Raw genomic sequence first — 20,528 nt, 5'->3', positions numbered from 1 at the left:
GGACCACAGGTTTATACCCCCCTAGTGACCAGGCCCTTTTTTACAAATCGGCACTCCACAACTTTAGCGGTTTATTGCTCGGTCATGCAACTTACCACCCAAATGAATTTTACCTCCTTTTCTTCTCACTAATAGAGCTTTCATTGGGTGGTATTTCATTGCCGCTGACATTTTTACTTTTTTTGTTATTAATCGAAATTTAACGATTTTTTTGCAAAAAAATGACATTTTTCACTTTCAGCTGTAAAATTTTGCAAAAAAAACGACATCCATATATACATTTTTCGCCAAATTTATTGTTCTACATGTCTTTGATAAAAAAAAAATGTTTGGGCAAAAAAAAAAATGGTTTGGGTAAAAGTTATAGCGTTTACAAACTATGGTACAAAAATGTGAATTTCCGCTTTTTGAAGCAGCTCTGACTTTCTGAGCACCTGTCATGTTTCCTGAGGTTCTACAATGCCCAAACAGTAGAAAAACCCCACAAATGACCCCATTTCGGAAAGTAGACACCCTAAGGTATTCGCTGATGGGCATAGTGAGTTCATAGAACTTTTTATTTTTTGTCACAAGTTAGCGGAAAATGATGATGATTTTATTTTTTTTATTTTTTCTTACAAAGTCTCATATTCCACTAACTTGCGACAAAAAATAAAAAATTCTAAAAACTTGCCATGCCCCTCACGGAATACCTTGGGGTGTCTTCTTTCCAAAATGGGGTCACTTGTGGGGTAGTTATACTGCCCTGGCAATTTAGGGGCCCAAATGTGTGAGAAGAACTTTGCAATCAAAATGTGTAAAAAATGACCGGTGAAATCCAAAAGGTGCACTTTGGAATATGTGCCCCTTTGCCCACCTTGGCAGCAAAAAAGTGTCACACATCTGGTATCGCCGTACTCAGGAGAAGTTGGGGAATGTGTTTTGGGGTGTCATTTTACATATACCCATGCTGGGTGAGAAAAATATCTTGGTCAAATGCCAACTTTGTATAAAAAAATGGGAAAAGTTGTCTTTTGCCAAGATATTTCTCTCATCCAGCATGGGTATATGTAAAATGACACCCCAAAACACATTCCCCAACTTCTCCTGAGTACGGCGATACCAGATGTGTCACACTTTTTTGCTGCCAAGGTGGGCAAAGGGGCACATATTCCAAAGTGCACCTTTCGGATTTCGCAGGCCATTTTTTACACATTTTGATTGCAAGGTACTTCTCACACATTTGGGCCCCTAAATTGCCAGGGCAGTATAACTACGCCACAAGTGACCCCATTTTGGAAAGAAGACACCCCAAGGTATTCCGTGAGGGGCACGGCGAGTTCCTAGAATTTTTTATTTTTTGTCACAAGTTAGCGGAAAATGATGATTTTTTTTTTTTTCTCTTTTTTCCTTACAAAGTCTCATATTCCACTAACTTGCGACAAAAAATAAAAAATTCTAGGAACTCGCCATGCCCCTCACGGAATACCTTGGGGTGTCTTCTTTCCAAAATGGGGTCACTTGTGGGGTAGTTATACTGCCCTGGCAATTTAGGGGCCCAAATGTGTGAGAAGTACTTTGCAATCAAAATCTGTAAAAAAATGACCGGTGAAATCCGAAAGGTGCACTTTGGAATATGTGCCCCTTTGCCCACCTTGGCATCAAAAAAGTGTCACACATCTGGTATCGCCGTACTCAGGAGAAGTTGGGGAATGTGTTTTGGGGTGTCATTTTACATATACCCATGCTGGGTGAGAGAAATATCTTAGCAAAAGACAACTTTTCCCATTTTTTTATACAAAGTTGGCATTTGACCAAGATATTTTTCTCACCCAGCATGGGTATATGTAAAATGACACCCCAAAACACATTCCCCAACTTCTCCTGAGTACGGCGATACCAGATGTGTCACACTTTTTTGCAGCCTAGATGCGCAAAGGGGCCCAAATTCCTTTTAGGAGGGCATTTTTAGACATTTGGATCCCAGACTTCTTCTCACCCTTTCGGGCCCCTAAAATGCCAGGGCAGTATAAATACCCCACATGTGACCCCACTTTGGAAAGAAGACACCCCAAGGTATTCAATGAGGGGCATGGCGAGTTCCTAGAATTTTTTTTTTTTTTGCATAAGTTAGCGGATATTGATTTTTTTTTGTTTTTTTCTCACAAAGTCTCACTTTCTGCTAACTTAGGACAAAAATTTCAATCTTTCATGGGCTCAATATGCCCCTCACGGAATACCTTGGGGTGTCTTCTTTCCGAAATGGGGTCACATGTGGGGTATTTATACTGCCCTGGCTTTTTAGGGGCCCTAAAGCGTGAGAAGAAGTCTGGAATATAAATGTCTAAAAATGTTTACGCATTTGGATTCCGTGAGGGGTATGGTGAGTTCATGGGAGATTTTATTTTTTGACACAAGTTAGTGGAATATGAGACTTAGTAAGAAAAAACAAAAACAAACAAAAAATTTCCGCTAACTTGTGCCAAAAAAAAATGTCTGAATGGAGCCTTACCAGGGGGGGGGGGGTGATCAATGACAGGGGGGGGATCAATGACAGGGGGGTGATCACCCATATAGACTCCCTGATCACCCCCCTGTCATTGATCACCCCCCCTGTAAGGCTCCATTCAGACATCCGCATGATTTTTTACGGATCCATGGATACATGTATCGGATCCACAGAACGCATGCGGACGTCTGAATGGAGCCTTACAGGGGGGTTATCAATGACAGGGGGTGATCAGGGTAATCAGGGTGATCACCCCCCTGTCATTGATCACCCCCCCTGTAAGGCTCCATTCAGACATCCGCATGATTTTTTACGGATCCATGGATACATGTATCGGATCCACAGAACGCATGCGGACGTCTGAATGGAGCCTTACAGGGGGGTTATCAATGACAGGGGATGATCAGGGTAATCAGGGTGATCACCCCCCTGTCACTGATCACCCCCCCTGTAAGGCTCCATTCAGACATCTGCATGATTTTTTACGGATCCATGGATACATGGATCGGATCCACAAAACGCATGCGGACGTCTGAATGGAGCCTTACAGGGGGGTTATCAATGACAGGGGTGATCAGGGTAATCAGGGTGATCACTCCCCTGTCACTGATCACCCCCCCTGTAAGGCTCCATTCAGACATCCGCATGATTTTTTACGGATCCATGGATACATGGATCGGATCCACAAAACGCATGCGGACGTCTGAATGGAGCCTTACAGGGGGGTTATCAATGACAGGGGGTGATCAGGGTAATCACCCCCCTGTCACTGATCACCCCCCCTGTAAGGCTCCATTCAGACATCCGCAATATTTTTTACGGATCCATGGATCGGATCCACAAAACGCATGCTGACGTCTGAATGGAGCCTTACAGGGGGGTTATCAATGACAGGGGGTGATCAGGGTAATCACCCCCCTGTCACTGATCACCCCCCCTGTAAGGCTCCATTCAGACATCCGCATGATTTTTTACGGATCCATGGATCGGATCCACAAAACGCATGCTGACGTCTGAATGGAGCCTTACAGGGGGGTTATCAATGACAGGGGGTGATCAGGGTAATCACCCCCCTGTCACTGATCACCCCCCCTGTAAGGCTCCATTCAGACATCCGCATGATTTTTTACGGATCCATGGATCGGATCCACAAAACGCATGCTGACGTCTGAATGGAGCCTTACAGGGGGGTTATCAATGACAGGGGGTGATCAGGGTAATCAGGGTGATCACCCCCCTGTCACTGATCACCCCCCCTGTAAGGCTCCATTCAGACATCCGCATGATTTTTTACGGATCCATGGATACATGGATCGGATCCACAAAACGCATGCGGACGTCTGAATGGAGCCTTACAGGGGGGTTATCAATGACAGGGGGGTGATCAGGGAGTGTATATGGGTGATCACCCGCCTGTCATTGATCACCCCCTGTAAGGCTCCATTCAGACGTCCGCATGTGTTTTGCGGATCCGATCCATGTATCCGTAAAAATCATGCGGACGTCTGAATGGAGCCTTACAGGGGAGTGATCAATGACAGGGGGGTGATCAATGACAGGGGGTGATCAGGGAGTGTATATAGGTGATCACCCGCCTGTCATTGATCACCCCCCTGTAAGGCTCCATTCAGACGTCCGTATGCTTTTTGCGGATCCGATCCATGTATCCGTGGATCCGTAAAAATCATACGGACGTCTGAACGGAGCCTGACAGGGGGGTGATCAATGACAGGGGGGTGATCAGGGAGTTTATATGGGGTGATCATGGGTGATCAGGGGTTTATAAGGGGTTAATAAGTGACGGGGGGGTGTGTGTAGTGTAGTGTAGTGTTTGGTGCGACTTTACTGACCTACCTGTGTCCTCTGGTGGTCGATCCTAACAAAAGGGACCACCAGAGGACCAGGTAGGAGGTATATTAGACGCTGTTATGAAAACAGCGTCTAATATACCTGTTAGGGGTTAAAAAATTCGGATCTCCAGCCTGCCAGCGAACGATCGCCGCTGGCATGCTGGAGATCCACTCGCTTACCTTCCGTTCCTGTGAGCGCGCGCGCCTGTGTGCGCGCGTTCACAGGAAATCTCGCGTCTCGCGAGATGACGCCTATTGGCGTTAGTGTGACCTGGGAGCGCCGCAGAGATGACGCCTTTCGGCGTTAGTGTGACGGGAGGAGGTTAAAACAATAAAAGGCTTGAACTACTTCAGTTGTGTGTAATGAATCTAAAATATATGAAAGTCTAATGTTTATCAGCACATTACAGAAAATAATGAACTTTATCACAATATGCAATTTTTTTTAGAAGGACCTGTACACACACACTACAGAGGACAGTATACTGTATACATACTACAGAGGACAGTATACTGTACATATACTACAGAGGACAGTATACTGTATATATACTACAGAGGACAGTATACTGTATACATACTACAGAGGACAGTATACTGTACATATACTACAGAGGACAGTATACTGTATATATACTACAGAGGACAGTACACTGTATACATACTACAGAGGACAGTATACTGTACATATACTACAGAGGACAGTATACTGTATATATACTACAGAGGACAGTATACTGTATACATACTACAGAGGACAGTATACTGTACATATACTACAGAGGACAGTATACTGTATACATACTACAGAGGACAGTACACTGTATACATACTACAGAGGACAGTATACTGTACATATACTACAGAGGACAGTATACTGTATATATACTACAGAGGACAGTATGTGTATATATATACACTCACCTAAAGAATTATTAGGAACACCTGTTCTATTTCTCATTAATGCGATTTTCTAGTCAACCAATCACATGGCAGTTGCTTCGATGCATGGAGGGTTGTGGTCCTGGTCAAGACAATCTCCTGAACTCCAAACTGAATGTCAGAATGGGAAAGAAAGGTGATTTAGGCAATTTTGAGCGTGGCATGGTTGTTGGTGCCAGACGGGCCGGTCCGAGTATTTCACAATCTGCTCAGTTACTGGGATTTTCACGCACAACCATTTCTAGGGTTTACAGAGAATGGTGTGAAAAGGGAAAACCATCCAGTATGCGGCCGTCCTGTGGACGAGAATGCCTTGTTGATGCTAGAGGTCAGAGGAGAATGGGCGACTGATTCAAGCTGATAGAAGAGCAACGTTGACTGAAATAACCACTCGTTACAACCGAGGTCTGCAGCAAAGCATTTGTGAAGCCACAACACGCACAACCCTGAGGCGGATGGGCTACAACAGCAGAAGACCCCACCGGGTACCACTCATCTCCACTACAAATAGGAAAAAGAGGCTACAATTTGCACGAGCTCACCAAAATTGGACTGTTGAAGACTGGAAAAATGTTGCCTGGTCTGATGAGTCTCGATTTCTGATGAGACATTCAAATGTCCGAATTTGGCGTAAACAGAATGAGAACATGTATCCATCATGCCTTGTTACCACTGTGCAGGCTGGTGGTGTAATGGTGTGGGGGATGTTTTCTGGGCACACTTTAGGCCCCTTAGTGCCAATTGGCCATCGTTTAGATGCCACGGGCTACCTGAGCATTGTTTCTGACCATGTCCATCCCTTCATGACCACCATGTACCCATCCTCTGATGGCTACTTCCAGCAGGATAATGCACCATGTCACAAAGCTCCAATCATTTCAAATTGGTTTCTTGAACATGACAATGAGTTCACTGGACTAAAATGGCCCCACAGTCACCAGATCTCAACCCAATAGAGCGTCTTTGGGATGTGGTGGAACGGGAGCTTCGTGCCCTGGATGTGCAGCCCTCAAATCTCCATCAACTGCAAGATGCTATCCTATCAATATGGGCCAACATTTCTAAAGAATGCTATCAGCACCTTGTGGAATCAATGCCACGTAGAATGAAGGCAGTTCTGAAGGCAAAAGGGGTCCAACACCGTATTAGTATGGTGTTCCTAATAATTCTTTAGGTGAGTGTATATACTACAGAGGACAGTATACTGTATATATACACACTACAGAGGACAGTATACTGTATATATACACACTACAGAGGACAGACTGTGTGTGTATAATATATATAAGGGCTCCAGATGGCGACCAAAATGGTTGCCAATGTGACTTAGAATTGCTAAATGCCGAGAAGACTTTGTAGTCTTGTCGCCATTTGCTCCTAGACCCTCCGCTGCTCTGCTGTCAGCACCTGCCATGTTCTTCTCAACAGCACAGGGGAGAAGGAGGCAGCCCCTCCCCCTGCGCCGCTGCCACCAATGGGCTGATAGCAGGGAGGAGGAGGGAGGGGCTGTGGCCACTGCGCCACCAATTAATATAGTGCGCTGCGGGCGACGGCAGAAACCCATATCCGGCCTATATGACTGCGCGCTGCGATCCACCGCTATTAACCCCTCAGATGACTGCGTTTGTATTCAGGCATAAACTATATTCGTTGGTGGCACAGTGCACCACAACCCCCCCAGTAATATAAAGTAGAATCACTGGTGGCACAGTGCGCCCCTCCCCCCCCAGTATTATAACTATTATAGTCATTGGTGGCAGTGGTCACAGGATCCCCTCCTCCTCATTGGTGGCAGTTCCGATTGGAGCCCCAGCAGTGTAGCCTGGGGCTACAATCGGTTACCATGGCAGCCAGGACGCTACTGAAGCCGTCCATGGTCAGCTCCCTGCTGCTGTGTGCACTATGCCCAGGGCAGCAGGGACAGTGTGTGGTCCTAGTCACCATCACAGAGCTCTATCAGGGTGAACAGGGGGAAATATGTATTAAATAAAAGAATAAATAAACGCCGTAACAAAAAAAAAAAAAAAACAACTTGCAATTTGCAATTTTTTAGTCACCTTGTCCCGACAATAATTAGGATCGGACTGTTCTATTATGGTCCAGGCGTTCCATAAAATGCGGAATGCACGCGGCTTTTTTTGTGTTTTATTTTTTTCACGTGGTACCGAGTATCGCAATACTTTTTTATGGCATCGAAATCGAGTCAAAATTTTGGTATCTATAAACACACAGCCTTATTTGGCTTATAATAACTCTTGTCCCAGACATTAAAACAAGAGTCCAGGAGGGGCCTGGATGTATTTCTGGAGCGTAATAACAATATTACAGGCTATAGCTACTAGAGAGGGGTCGCTGATCCAGGGAGTTATTCTGATTGGAGTCGGGAAGGAATTTTTTCCCGAAAAGTGAGGAAAATTGGCTTCTACCTCACAGGGTTTTTTGCCTTCCTCTGGATCAACTTGCAGGATAACAGGCCGAACTGGGTGGACGGAGGGATTTTTTCGGCCTTATGTACTATGTTACTATATTACTATGTTACTATGTTAAGTGTTTAAGCGAATCCTAAATATAAAACTGACCCACAATCCACACGGTCACAATCTAAAGGACGACGCTCCTCTCTATACTTGTAGTGACATTAAAAAAACACCAGCCGTCAATCAGAGGATGAGGAAGGCAGGAGCGGCCATTCTGCAGGTCTGCGCTGAGAGCACATATCAGCCGAGCGCCGGCCGAGAGCAAACAATGGCCGCAGAACCGGGGGGAGAATAAAACCGCCAGCGCGCTGACAGGTGGAAGCATGATTAATGGCATCGACGTCGCTTGTCAGGCTTGGCTTGAAATGAAAAATTGGACTGACGCAGACAACTGACAGCAATGAATGATGGAGCCAGGTGTCAGGATCAGTCATCACATCCATCACCGGGACACGGAACAACAAGCGGGAGAAATACTCCACAGGAGACCCAGAGAACAGTACTATACTAGGAATATTCTATACATAGGAGGCAGTATTATACTAGGAATATTCTATACATAGGAGCAGTATTATAGTAGTTATATTCTATACATAGGAGGCAGTATTATAGTAGTTATATTCTTGTACATAGGAGGCAGTATTATAGTAGTTATATTCTTGTACATAGGAGGCAGTATTATAGTAGTTATATTCTTATACATAGGAGGCAGTATTATAGTAGTTATATTCTTGTACATAGGAGCGGTATTATAGTAGTTATATTCTTGTACATAGGAGGCAGTATTATAGTAGTTATATTCCTGTACATAGGAGCAGTATTATAGTAGTTATATTCTTGTACATAGGAGGCAGTATTATAGCAGTTATATTCTTGTACATAGGGGCAGTATTATAGTAGTTATATTCCTGTACATAGGAGCAGTATTATAGCAGTTATATTCTTGTACATAGGAGGCAGTATTATAGTAGTTATATTCTTGTACATAGGAGCAGTATTATAGTAGTTATATTCTTGTACATAGGAGCAGTATTATAGTAGTTATATTCTTGTACATAGGAGCAGTATTATAGTAGTTATATTCTTGTACATAGGAGCAGTATTATAGTAGTTATATTCTTGTACATAGGAGGCAGTATTATAGTAGTTATATTCTTGTACATAGGAGCAGTATTATAGTAGTTATATTCCTGTACATAGGAGCAGTATTATAGCAGTTATATTCTTGTACATAGGAGCAGTATTATAGTAGTTATATTCTTGTACATGGGAGCAGTATTATAGCAGTTATATTCTTGTACATAGGAGCAGTATTATAGTAGTTATATTCTTGTACATAGGAGCAGTATTATAGCAGTTATATTCTTGTACATAGGAGCAGATGGCGGCGCAAAGGTCCTTTGTGCTGCAATCTGGGATTCCTCCCCACTCACGTCAGGTCTAAAAAAGTGGGCGCAGCGCGGGCCGGAAAGGGGACGGGCCGTCTCATTTACTATTTTCTGTGCCTGTCGTAGGCATAGAAAACTGTCTAAATATAAGATGGGAAGCTCGGATGGAAGCTGTCTTACATTTAGAAGCAGCGCAGGATACCGGCGCCTCTTCATAACTTTGGTCTAAAACGCCGGTCTCAATAAATGTGCCCCAAAGTGTATTAGAAGGTGGAGAGACCATTCATTATACAGTAATTATTCTTCATTGCTATACCTGGGGCAGCTCCATTAAACAGACGTCTTGCCCACAGAGGTTGCGCACCTTCGCTCAGCAGATTGGTTAGGCTCACTTACCTGAGCGCTGCTCTGGGCGGTCTGTCTTGGGCTCAGTAACAGCGTTGGCTCCACTCCTTGCTTCAGTTTCTTGCTGCAGGTTTTGTCGTCTGGTTTTATTTCAAAAGCTTCTTGCTCAAAGTGCAGGGAACATAGTTGGTATCTCTCGACATCACCATGGTCCAGATCCGTCAAGAGTTGAGAACACTCCTGGCTGGAGACCCCGCACAGACTCGCCCATCTCTCCGCTGTCTCTCGCTTTGCTGGGAAAGGGTGGAAGGAGACTGAGATGTCCGTCCTCCCAGAAGCGTTCCTGCAGCCCCTCACCAAGCAGTGAGACATCATGGACCTGACAAGAACAGGAGGCAGAGACTGGTGTCAATCAATGTCACTTCACTATGACATATCACATCCCTCCGGACAGAGAGTCCCAGGAACAGCAAGCAATTAGCATAACAATAAAGACAAGAGGTAAAAACACATTACAAAAAAGGGAGTTTATGGGGGGATGGGGAGCAGAGTCGGCCACAACGACCATCCACCCTCAACTCCCCCATTACAGCAAACCATAGAGATCAGAAGTTATATAGGATCAGCCTGGATGGATATATCCTAATTGTTTGTCCTGAAATAAAAGGGCTCCAAAGGGGACCACAACCACTTACATCCTGTATTATACTCCAGAGCTGCACTCACTATTCTGCTGGCGCAGTCACTGTGTACATACATTACTTATCCTGTACTGATCCTGAGTTACATCCTGTATTATACTCCAGAGCTGCGCTCACTATTCTGCTGGTGCAGTCACTGTGTACATACATTACTTATCCTGTACTGATCCTGAGTTACATCCTGTATTATACTCCAGAGCTGCACTCACTATTCTGCTGGTGCAGTCACTGTGTACATACATTACTTATCCTGTACTGATCCTGAGTTACATCCTGTAGTATACTCCAGAGCTGCACTCACTATTCTGCTGGTGCAGTCACTGTGTACATACATTACTTATCCTGTACTGATCCTGAGCTACATCCTGTATTATACTCCAGAGCTGCACTCACTATTCTGCTGGTGCAGTCACTGTGTACATACATTACTTATCCTGTACTGATCCTGAGTTACATCCTGTATTATACTCCAGAGCTGCACTCACTATTCTGCTGGTGCAGTCACTGTGTACATACATTACTTATCCTGTACTGATCCTGAGTTACATCCTGTATTATACTCCAGAGCTGCACTCACTATTCTGCTGGCGCAGTCACTGTGTACATACATTACTTATCCTGTACTGATCCTCAGTTACATCCTGTATTATTCTCCAGAGCTGCACTCACTATTCTGCTGGTGCAGTCACTGTGTACATACATTACTTATCCTGTACTGATCCTGAGTTACATCCTGTAATATACTCCAGAGCTGCACTCACTATTCTGCTGGTGCAGTCACTGTGTACATACATTACTTATCCTGTACTGATCCTGAGTTACATCCTGTATTATAAACCAGAGCTGCACTCACTATTCTGCTGGTGCAGTCACTGTGTACATACATTACTTATCCTGTACTGATCCTGAGTTACATCCTGTATTATACTCCAGAGCTGCACTCACTATTCTGCTGGCGCAGTCACTGTGTACATACATTACTTATCCTGTACTGATCCTGAGTTACATCCTGTATTATACTCCAGAGCTGCACTCACTGTTCTGCTGGTGCAGTCACTATGTACATACATTACATTACTTATCCTGTACTGATCCTGAGTTACATCCTGTATTATAAACCAGAGCTGCACTCGCTATTCTGCTGGTGCTGTCACTGTGTACATACATTACTTATCCTGTACTGATCCTGAGTTACATCCTGTATTATACTCCAGAGCTGCACTCACTATTCTGCTGGTGCAGTCACTGTGTACATATATTACTTATCCTGTACTGATCCTGAGTTACATCCTGTATTATACTCCAGAGCTGCACTCACTATTCTGCTGGTGCAGTCACTGTGTACATACATTACTTATCCTGTACTGATCCTGAGTTACATCCTGTATTATACTCCAGAGCTGCACTCACTATTCTGCTGGTGGAGTCACTGTGTACATACATTACTTATCCTGTACTGATCCTGAGTTACATCCTGTATTATACTCCAGAGCTGCACTCACTATTTTGCTGGTGCAGTCACTGTGTACATACATTACTTATCCTGAGTTACATCCTGTATTATACTCCAGAGCTGCACTCACTATTCTGCTGGTGCAGTCACTGTGTACATACATTACTTGCCCTGTACTAATTTCAGGTTACAGTGTGTATTACACTCTAAAGCTGCACTTGATTCTGTCGCCTTCAGAGCTGAAATCCCTCAGTGTCTGCAGAGATGTTTCACTGGTGATTTGCATTCAGAATGCTCAGTAAAAGCGGAGTGTTCCTGTGTACGTCGTGGGGGTCGGGAGAGATGGATGTTGGTCAAACAAGCATTCAGCACAGCGGTAACCCTATGTGTACGTCTGCCGGATCACACTGCCCGGTTCCGCCTGAAGCCTGTAACCATGGAGACACGTCAGTCTGCATAGGAAATGCATAGGCAAAATTACAAAACTGAATGCAAAGTTGTTTGGTGATGCATTTGTGCATTAAACAATGGTTGCAAAAGTGTTCATACCCTTTAAAGGGGTTCTCCGAGATATCCCCTGGATAGGTCATTAGTATCTGATCGGTGACTCCGCCGATCGTCACCGGCTCCTCTGTGAACACTGCAGCATTCTCTCAGCTCACCAAGCACGGCCGCTGTAAAACGTACGGCGAGCATGGAGAAGGCAGCAGCGCTCACAGCTGATCGGCGGGGGTCCCGGGGGTCAGACCCTCACCGATAACCTATCCTGAGGTTAGGTCATCAGTATAAAAATCCTGGAAAACCCTTCTTTTCAGGCTGCAGTGTTTCGGCAGAAGAGCGCGGAAAAAATGTCACCAACATTGAGCACAAATATGTCACTGAACGTGAAGGCATGAACCAGAAAACATGGAAAATAAATACTGACTATAATAAAAATAAATAAAAAAAAACTCTCTTCCCGGAATTTGTTTTTGCCCCAAATATCCCCGCCCTGTGTCCCATGAGTCTCCAGCTGCAGCGGTATGGTCAGTGTGTAATAACCATGGAGGAGCAGGGGGTGTCCCCGGGCCCCGGGCGTCTGCTGATCTCACTCTGCTGGGAAGAAAGTCATGCATTGCAAAGTAGGGCACTTGTCAGCTATGATAAATGCCCCCATTTGTGAGAACGGCTGCAACAGGATGGGGGGGGGGGGGGCGCAGAGATAACTCCCGGCTCCTCCCCCTCCCTGCAACAGACGGAAGCAATAGTGACAGCGCCGCAAAAGGCTAAAAAATAAAATCGCTGGATAATCACAGAGTAAAAAGCAACAAATAAATATCATATAGAACATATAATACAAATGAAGTAATAAAAAAAACAAACAATGTAATAAAATAATTTTTTACAAATATCAACGCAATACGTATAAATGTAGTATGTATGGAGCATACAGGAGGAGAGCCACAAAAATCTAGACGGACAGTATGAAAAAAAGTGTCCTGAATAAGGGCTCATGCACACGGCCGTATGTATTCTGCGGAACGCAACAGCTGGCGCCTAATAGAACAGTCCTATCCTTGTCCGTAATGCGGAACGGAAATACGGAGACGGAATGCACACGGAGTGACTTCCGTTTTTTTTGCGGACCCATTGAAATGTATGGTTCCGTATACGTCCGCCAAAAAAAAAAAAACACGGAACGGACATGGAAAGAAAAATCTAAGTAACACTCGGAAAAATAATACAATAATAGTATAAAGTGAAAAAATACATAAAACAATTTAACTGAAACTATCTAAAATAAAGAGAAAATATAAAAAAAATAAGAGTAAATAATAAACTAATAAAAATATACATTTATATACACCGGTACATAAACATATAAAAATGGGGACACTCTATTAGTCTGAATCTAATGGGCAAAGGGAATAAAAGAAAAAAAAATCTAATTAGAAATTTAAAAACAAATTTTATTAAATCTAATAAAATAAAAAGAAAATGAATGGAAAAAAATAAATAAATAAATATGCAAATAAAATAAAAGGAAATAACAGGCGGCACAGACAACAAAGGATAAAATGCAATAAACAGGTCAAAATTATAAAACAGATTTTTCAAATTCATAAAAATAAAATCAGAAATGTAAAGATAAAATATAAAATGAGCTTTATCCATAATTAGGAAAATATGGTGTAACATGAGGGGCAGGAGCGACAGGACAGGTGGGACCTCTACGTGGCTGCGGCCCCCCCGGGTGACGGAGACGATCTCATGTGTGAGGCGATGGGGACTCGACAAGGTGATGACAAAACTGGAATGTGGAGGAGAAGGAGCAGGAGCGCTCAGTCATCACAGGGGGCAACATGGAGATATTGGGGGGAGGGGGCACTACACATGTATGTGTCCGGGTACTGCAGATGGCAGAAGGTGGCGGCAGCAGCCATAGTGGGTGCACCAGGACATGGAGAAAAAGGATCTGGGGCGCACAGCATAGCCTGGAAAAATTTTGGGGTGCAGGCAAAGGATAATGTAAGAGCTGGATGACGAAGAGATCACTGCAGGTCTAACAATAGGGTGCTAAATATTGGGGTACATCTCTAATGTGGAGAAATGTTATGCTGTTAGATATCGGGGTGCTCTGAGGATGGTTGGTAGATATTGGGGGGCTCTGAAGGAGGTTGGTAGATATCGGGGTGCTCTGAGGGAGGTTGCTAGATATCGGGGTGCTCTGAGGGAGGTTGCTAGATATCGGGGTGCTCTGAGGATGTCGGTAGATATCGGGGTGCTCTGAGGATGTCGGTAGATATCGGGGTGCTCTGAGGATGTCGGTAGATATCGGGGTGCTCTGAGGATGTCGGTAGATATCGGGGTGCTCTGAGGATGTCGGTAGATATCGGGGTGCTCTGAGGATGTCGGTAGATATCGGGGTGCTCTGAGGATGTCGGTAGATATCGGGGTGCTCTGAGGATGTCGGTAGATATCGGGGTGCTCTGAGGATGTCGGTAGATATCGGGGTGCTCTGAGGATGTCGGTAGATATATTGGGGTGCTCTGAGGGAGGTCGGTAGATATTGTGGTGCTCTAAGGGAGGTTGGTAGATATCGGGGTGCTCTAAAGGGAGGTCGGTAGATATATTGGGGTGTTCTGAGGGAGGTCGGTAGATATTGTGGTGCTCTGAGGGAGGTTGGTAGATATCAGGGTGCTCTAAAGGGAGGTCGGTAGATACCGGGGTGCTCTGAGGATGGTTGCTAGATATCAGGGTGCTCTGAGGATGGTTGCTAGATATCGGGGTGCTCTAAAGGGAGGTCGGTAGATATCGGGGTGCTCTGAGGATGGTTGCTAGATATCAGGGTGCTCTGAGGGAGGTTGGTAGATATCGGGGTGCTCTGAGGGAGGTTGCTAGATATCAGGGTGCTCTGAGGATGGTTGCTAGATATCAGGGTGCTCTGAGGGAGGTTGCTAGATATCGGGGTGCTCTGAGGATGGTCGGTAGATATCGGGGTGCTCTGAGGGAGGTTGGTAGATATCGGGGTGCTCTGAGGATGGTCGGTAGATATCGGGGTGCTCTGAGGGAGGTCGGTAGATATCAGGGTGCTCTGAGGGAGGTCGGTAGATATCGGGGTGCTCTGAGGATGGTTGGTAGATATCGGGGTGCTCTGAGGGAGGTTGGTAGATATCGGGGTGCTCTGAGGGAGGTTGCTAGATATCGGGGTGCTCTGAGGGAGCCTGCTAGATATCGGGGTGCTCTGAGGGGGGGTCGGTAGAAATCGGGGTGCTCTGAGGGAGCCTGCTAGATATCGGGGTGCTCTGAGGGAGCCTGCTAGATATCGGGGTGCTCTGAGGGAGCCTGCTAGATATCGGGGTGCTCTGAGGGAGCCTGCTAGATATCGGGGTGCTCTGAGGGAGCCTGCTAGATATCGGGGTGCTCTGAGGGAGGTCGGTACATATCGGGGTGCTGATACAGAACTGCTTTGCTGATACAGATGAGGTGCTGAATGTTGGGGTTCAGTCTGTGACAGGGCTATGCTGTATACTGGGGGGCAGCAGGTAGGAATATCAGGGTGTCTGATGTACATCATGGCTGCAGGTTTGGGGTCCAGGGCAGGTGTTCAGATGATGGCTATCGGGGGCCCCGGGTGATGTGTGGCAGCTCCAGGGCAGGGGCGGATCTGCGGGGTGCAGGGCTGGGGCCCCGGGGAGCCCCTTACCTCGCTCAGACATGCTGCCCCGGCTCCGGGGGGAGAAGAGATCCGGGTGTCCGTCCTTTTGTCTGGGCTCCGGGGATGTGACTGCCGGGGAGCGGGGAGGACACAGCACAACCAGGGCGGACAGGAAGTAGGAGGAGAGAGGGGACATGGAGGCCGCGCACCCCGCACACCGCCCCGGAGCGCACAGCAGACCCGCACCGGCCGCACAGGGTCCCACCTCAGCCGCAAAGCATCACTGGGAGCTGAAGTCCCCTGAGCGGGGGAGAGGAGGGGGCGGGGGCAGGGAGAACTACAACTCCCGTCATCCACTGCCCGTGTGTCACAGTCATCAGTGTCCCCTCATCTCCTCCTGTGTCACATTCATCAGTGTCCCCTCATCTCCTCCTGTGTCACAGTCATCAGTGTCCCCTCATCTCCTCCTGTGTCACAGTCATTAGTGTCCCCTCATCTCCTCCTGTGTCACAGTCATTAGTGTCCCCTCATCTCCTCCTGTGTCACAGTCATCAGTGTCCCCTCATCTCCCCCTGTGTCACAGTCATCAGTGTCCCCTCATCTCCTCCTGTGTCACAGTCATTAGTGTCCCCTCATCTACCCGTGTGTCACAGTCATTAGTGTCCCCTCATCTCCTCCTGTGTCACAGTCATCAGTGTCCCCTCATCTCCCCCTGTGTCACAGTCATCAGTGTCCCCTCATCTCCTCCCGTGTCACAGTCATCAGTGTCCCCTCATCTCCCCATGTGTCACAGTCATTAGTGTTCCCTCATCTCCTCGTGTGTTACATTCATCAATGTCCCCTCATCTCTCCGTGTGTCACAGTCATAAGTGTCCCCTCATCTCCCCCTGTGTCACAGTCATAAGTGTCCCCTCATCTCCCTGTGTGTCAGTCATTAGTGTCCCCTCATCTCTCCGTGTGTCACAGTCATAAGTGTCCCCTCATCTCCCTGTGTGTCACAGTCATAAGTGTCCCCTCATCTCCCTGTGTGTCAGTCATTAGTGTTCCCCCATCTCCCCCTGTGTCACAGTCATTAGTGTCCCCTCATCTCCCCCTGTGTCAGTCATTAGTGTCCCCTCATCTCCCCCTGTGTCAGTCATTAGTGTCCCCTCATCTCTCTGTGTGTCAAAGTCATAAGTGTCCCCTCACCTTCCCTATGTGTCACAGTCATTAGTGTCCCCTCATCTCCTCGTGTGTCACAGTCATTAGTGTCCCCTCATCTTCCCCTGTGTCACAGTCATTACTGTCCCCTCATCTCCTCTTGTATCACAGTCATTAGTGTCCCCTCATCTCCCCCTGTGTCACAGTCATTAGAGTCCCCTCATCTCCCCCTGTGTCTCAGTCATCAGTGTTCCCTTATCTCCCCCTGTGTCACAGTCATCGGTGTCCCCTCATCTCCCCCTGTGTCTCAGTCATCAGTGTTCCCTTATCTCCCCCTGTGTCACAGTCATTATTGTCCCCTCATCTCCTTGTGTGTCACAGTCATCAGTGTCCCCTCATCTCCCTGTGTGTCAGTCATTAGTGTCCCCTCATCTCCTCCTGTGTCACAGTCATCAGTGTTCCCTTATCTCCCCCTGTGTCACAGTCATCAGTGTCCCCTCATCTCCTCCTGTGTCACAGTCATCAGTGTCCCCTCATCTCCTCATGTGTCACAGTCATCAGTGTCCCCTCATCTCCCACTGTGTCACAGTCATCAGTGTCCCCTCATCTCCTCCTGTGTCACAGTCATCAGTGTCCCCTCATCTCCTCCTGTGTCACAGTCATCAGTGTCCCCTCATCTCCTCATGTGTCACAGTCAGTAGTGTCCCCTCATCTCCCCATGTGTTACATTCATTAGTGTCCCCTCATCTCCCCAAGTGTCACAGTCCTCTGTGTCCTCTCATGTGTCACAGTCATCAGTGTCCCCTCATCTCCCGGTGTGTCACAGTCATTAGTATCCCCTCATCTCCCCCTGTGTCACAGTCATTGGTGTCTTCTCATCTCCTCATGTGTCACAGTCATCAGTGTCCCCTCATCTCCCCAAGTGTCACAGTCATTAGTGTCCCCCTCATCTCCCCCTGTGTCACAGCCATAAGTGTCCCCTCATCTCCCCAAGTATCACAGTCCTCTGTATCCCCTCATGTGTCATAGTCATTAGTGTCCCCTCATCTCCCCTGTGTCACAGTCATTACTGTCCCCTCATCTCCCCGTGTGTCACAGTCATTAGTGTCCCCTCATCTCCTCCTGTGTCACAGTCATTAGTGTCCTCTCATCTCCCCGTGTGTCACAGTCATTAGTGTCCCCTCGTCTCCCCATGTGTCATGGTCATTATTGTCCCCTCATCTCCCCAAGCGTCACAGTCATTAGTGTCCCCTCATCTCCTCGTGTGTCACAGTCATTAGTGTCCCCTCATCTCCCCATGTGTTGCATTCATCTCCCCATGGGTCATGGTCATTAGTGTCCCCACATCTCCCTGTGTGTCACAGTCATTAGTGCCCCCTCATCTCCTTGTGTGTCACAGTCATTATTGTCCCCTCATCTTTTCCTCATCAGGGCCATAGGGCAAGCATTTTGAAGGCCTGAGGTTTGGGATAGGAGACCGCTTGAGCAGTAGGGTGCACTTACACTTCTGTCCCTCTTTTGGGGTGCGCTTATCTCTATTTTATCCTGGCTTTTTGGCTAAGCTCCATTATGAGGATTTTTATGTACACGTGTCTGGCCCAGAGCAGCATGGCAGCGTCATCTTCTTTACATGATGCAGTGTGTTTTTATAAGGTTTGGAAATAGACTTCTATATACAGCATACTGCACTGTGTAACTGCGCTGAGGGTATGCTGCCACCTACTGGCCAATAACTGCCACTGGGTAATATGGGGCTGCCCAGGACCCTTTTGCCAGATGAGAACATAGAGAGCAGTGCTCTGCAGACCTTGTGTCAGTTGCAAGCAGATAGAGGAGTGAGCTGCAGATTCCTGCGTGTAGCTAGTTGGCAAGTGGAGGTGATTGATACTAGTAATACTAATATGGGTACACTACCTCAGGACATAGAGCCACAAAGAGTTAAGGCTGGAGTCCAGGGGCATAGCTAAAGGCTCATGGGCTCTGGTGTAAGAGTTTAGCTTGGACCCCGCTTCCCTCAGTGCTTTGTGGCCAGCAGCAGGGGTGCACCTAGCCTTTCTGCTGCCTGAGGCAAAAATTGAAACAAATTCTCAACCTAACCCCTTCCCTCCAGTCCTACTGTTAAATACATTGGAAAACATTACTACAAAACATACAGCGCCACATACCTCTTACATCCAGTGACATCTCCTCTGATGTAGATATTCTCGTTCCTCAACTTCTCCTTCTGACCAGACCACCATGATGACTTGATTCAGCCATGTCTCGTCTCTGCAGAGCTTGACAGACAGACATCTTAGTTTACGACTTTTCCATCAACCTTTTCAACACCCCAATACTGTGCCGCTGTGCTTCCCAATACTATACTGCAGAAACAGATAATCCCCCTAAAAATACTGGTACCACACAGATCGTGCCCTTCAATAATAATTAGTGGTGCACAGTGCCCTAAAGAATAACTGTGCCCAGCAAGTAGTATCCCTGACACTAATAGTACCAGCCCATACTAGTTATCATGTTCCCCGTTGTCCCCCAATAGTAATAATTCTCCTCATAATGTGTGCCAGTACAAAAATACCCCCTTACAATGTGCGCCAGTACAAAAATACCCCCTTTTCAGATCCGCAGATCACCCCCCCCCCCCATATGAGACCTTAGATCAGACCCCATATTAGAACTCAAATCTGACCCTCATATCAGATCCTCAGACCTCAGATCATACCCTCATATCAGATCCTCAGATCATACCCCCATATTGGATCCTCAGACCCCCTTATTAGATCCTCAGATCAGACCCCCATATTAGATCCTCAGACCTCAGATCAGACCCCCATATTAGATCCTCAGACCCCCATATCAGACCTCAGATCAGACCCCCATATTAGATCCTCAGACCCCCATATCAGACCTCAGATCAGACCCCCAGATCAGACCCCATCTCAGATCAGACCCCCTTATCAGATCCTCAGACCCCCATATCAGACATCAGATCAGACCCCCACATTAGATCCTCAGACCCCCATTTCAGACCTCAGATCAGACCCCCATATTAGATCCTCAGACCCCATATCAGACCTCAGATCATACCCCATATTAGATCCTCAGACCCCTATATCAGACCTCAGATCATAACCCCCTATAAGATCTTCAGACCCCATATCAGACCTCAGATCAGAACCCAATATCAGACCTCAGATCAGACCCCCATATCAGATCCTCAGATCAGACCCCCTTATCAGATCCTCAGACCCCCATTTCAGACCTCAGATCAGTCCCCCATATTAGATCCTCAGACCCCATATCAGACCTCAGATCATACCCCCATATTAGATCCTCAGACCCCTATATCAGACCTCAGATCATAACCCCCTATAAGATCTTCAGACCCCCATATCAGACCTCAGATCAGACCCCAATATCAGATCCTCAGACCAGACCCCAAATAAATAAACATACCTTTCCTGCTCCACCGCCCCTCTCCATGTCCGATGGTCTCTGCTTCAGTCCCCGCTCACTGAAAGATCACGATTGCCTGATGAATGGGTAATCGGCGGCAATACTAGGCTACTTTCACACTAGCGTTTTTTTGCAGATCCGTTACAATAATAC

General features: G+C 46.6%; 1 protein-coding gene across 8 annotated transcripts in view; it reads right to left on the bottom strand.

Annotated features, from left to right (window-relative positions):
• The window catches only part of LOC122938321, a 56,970-nt gene extending 40,739 nt beyond the window's left edge, over positions 1-16,231 (bottom strand). For 5 of the 8 annotated variants that reach the window (XM_044293758.1, XM_044293759.1, XM_044293757.1 and 2 more), the window contains exons 1-2: positions 15,831-16,231; positions 9,542-9,869 (exon numbers count right to left, since the gene is read on the bottom strand). In XM_044293758.1, the coding sequence (XP_044149693.1) occupies positions 9,542-9,865 (324 nt within the window). In that variant the 5' untranslated portion in view covers positions 9,866-9,869; positions 15,831-16,231. The remainder of the gene's footprint in view (positions 1-9,541; positions 9,870-15,830) is intronic. The other 3 variants (XM_044293754.1, XM_044293753.1, XM_044293755.1) reach the window with 1 other exon arrangement.
• Positions 16,232-20,528: the final 4,297 nt, after the last annotated feature.

Source organism: Bufo gargarizans, chromosome 5 (assembly GCF_014858855.1).
Source record: "Bufo gargarizans isolate SCDJY-AF-19 chromosome 5, ASM1485885v1, whole genome shotgun sequence".
Classification (NCBI taxonomy): domain Eukaryota; kingdom Metazoa; phylum Chordata; class Amphibia; order Anura; family Bufonidae; genus Bufo; species Bufo gargarizans.
This window is presented reverse-complemented; position numbering and strand designations above follow the sequence as displayed.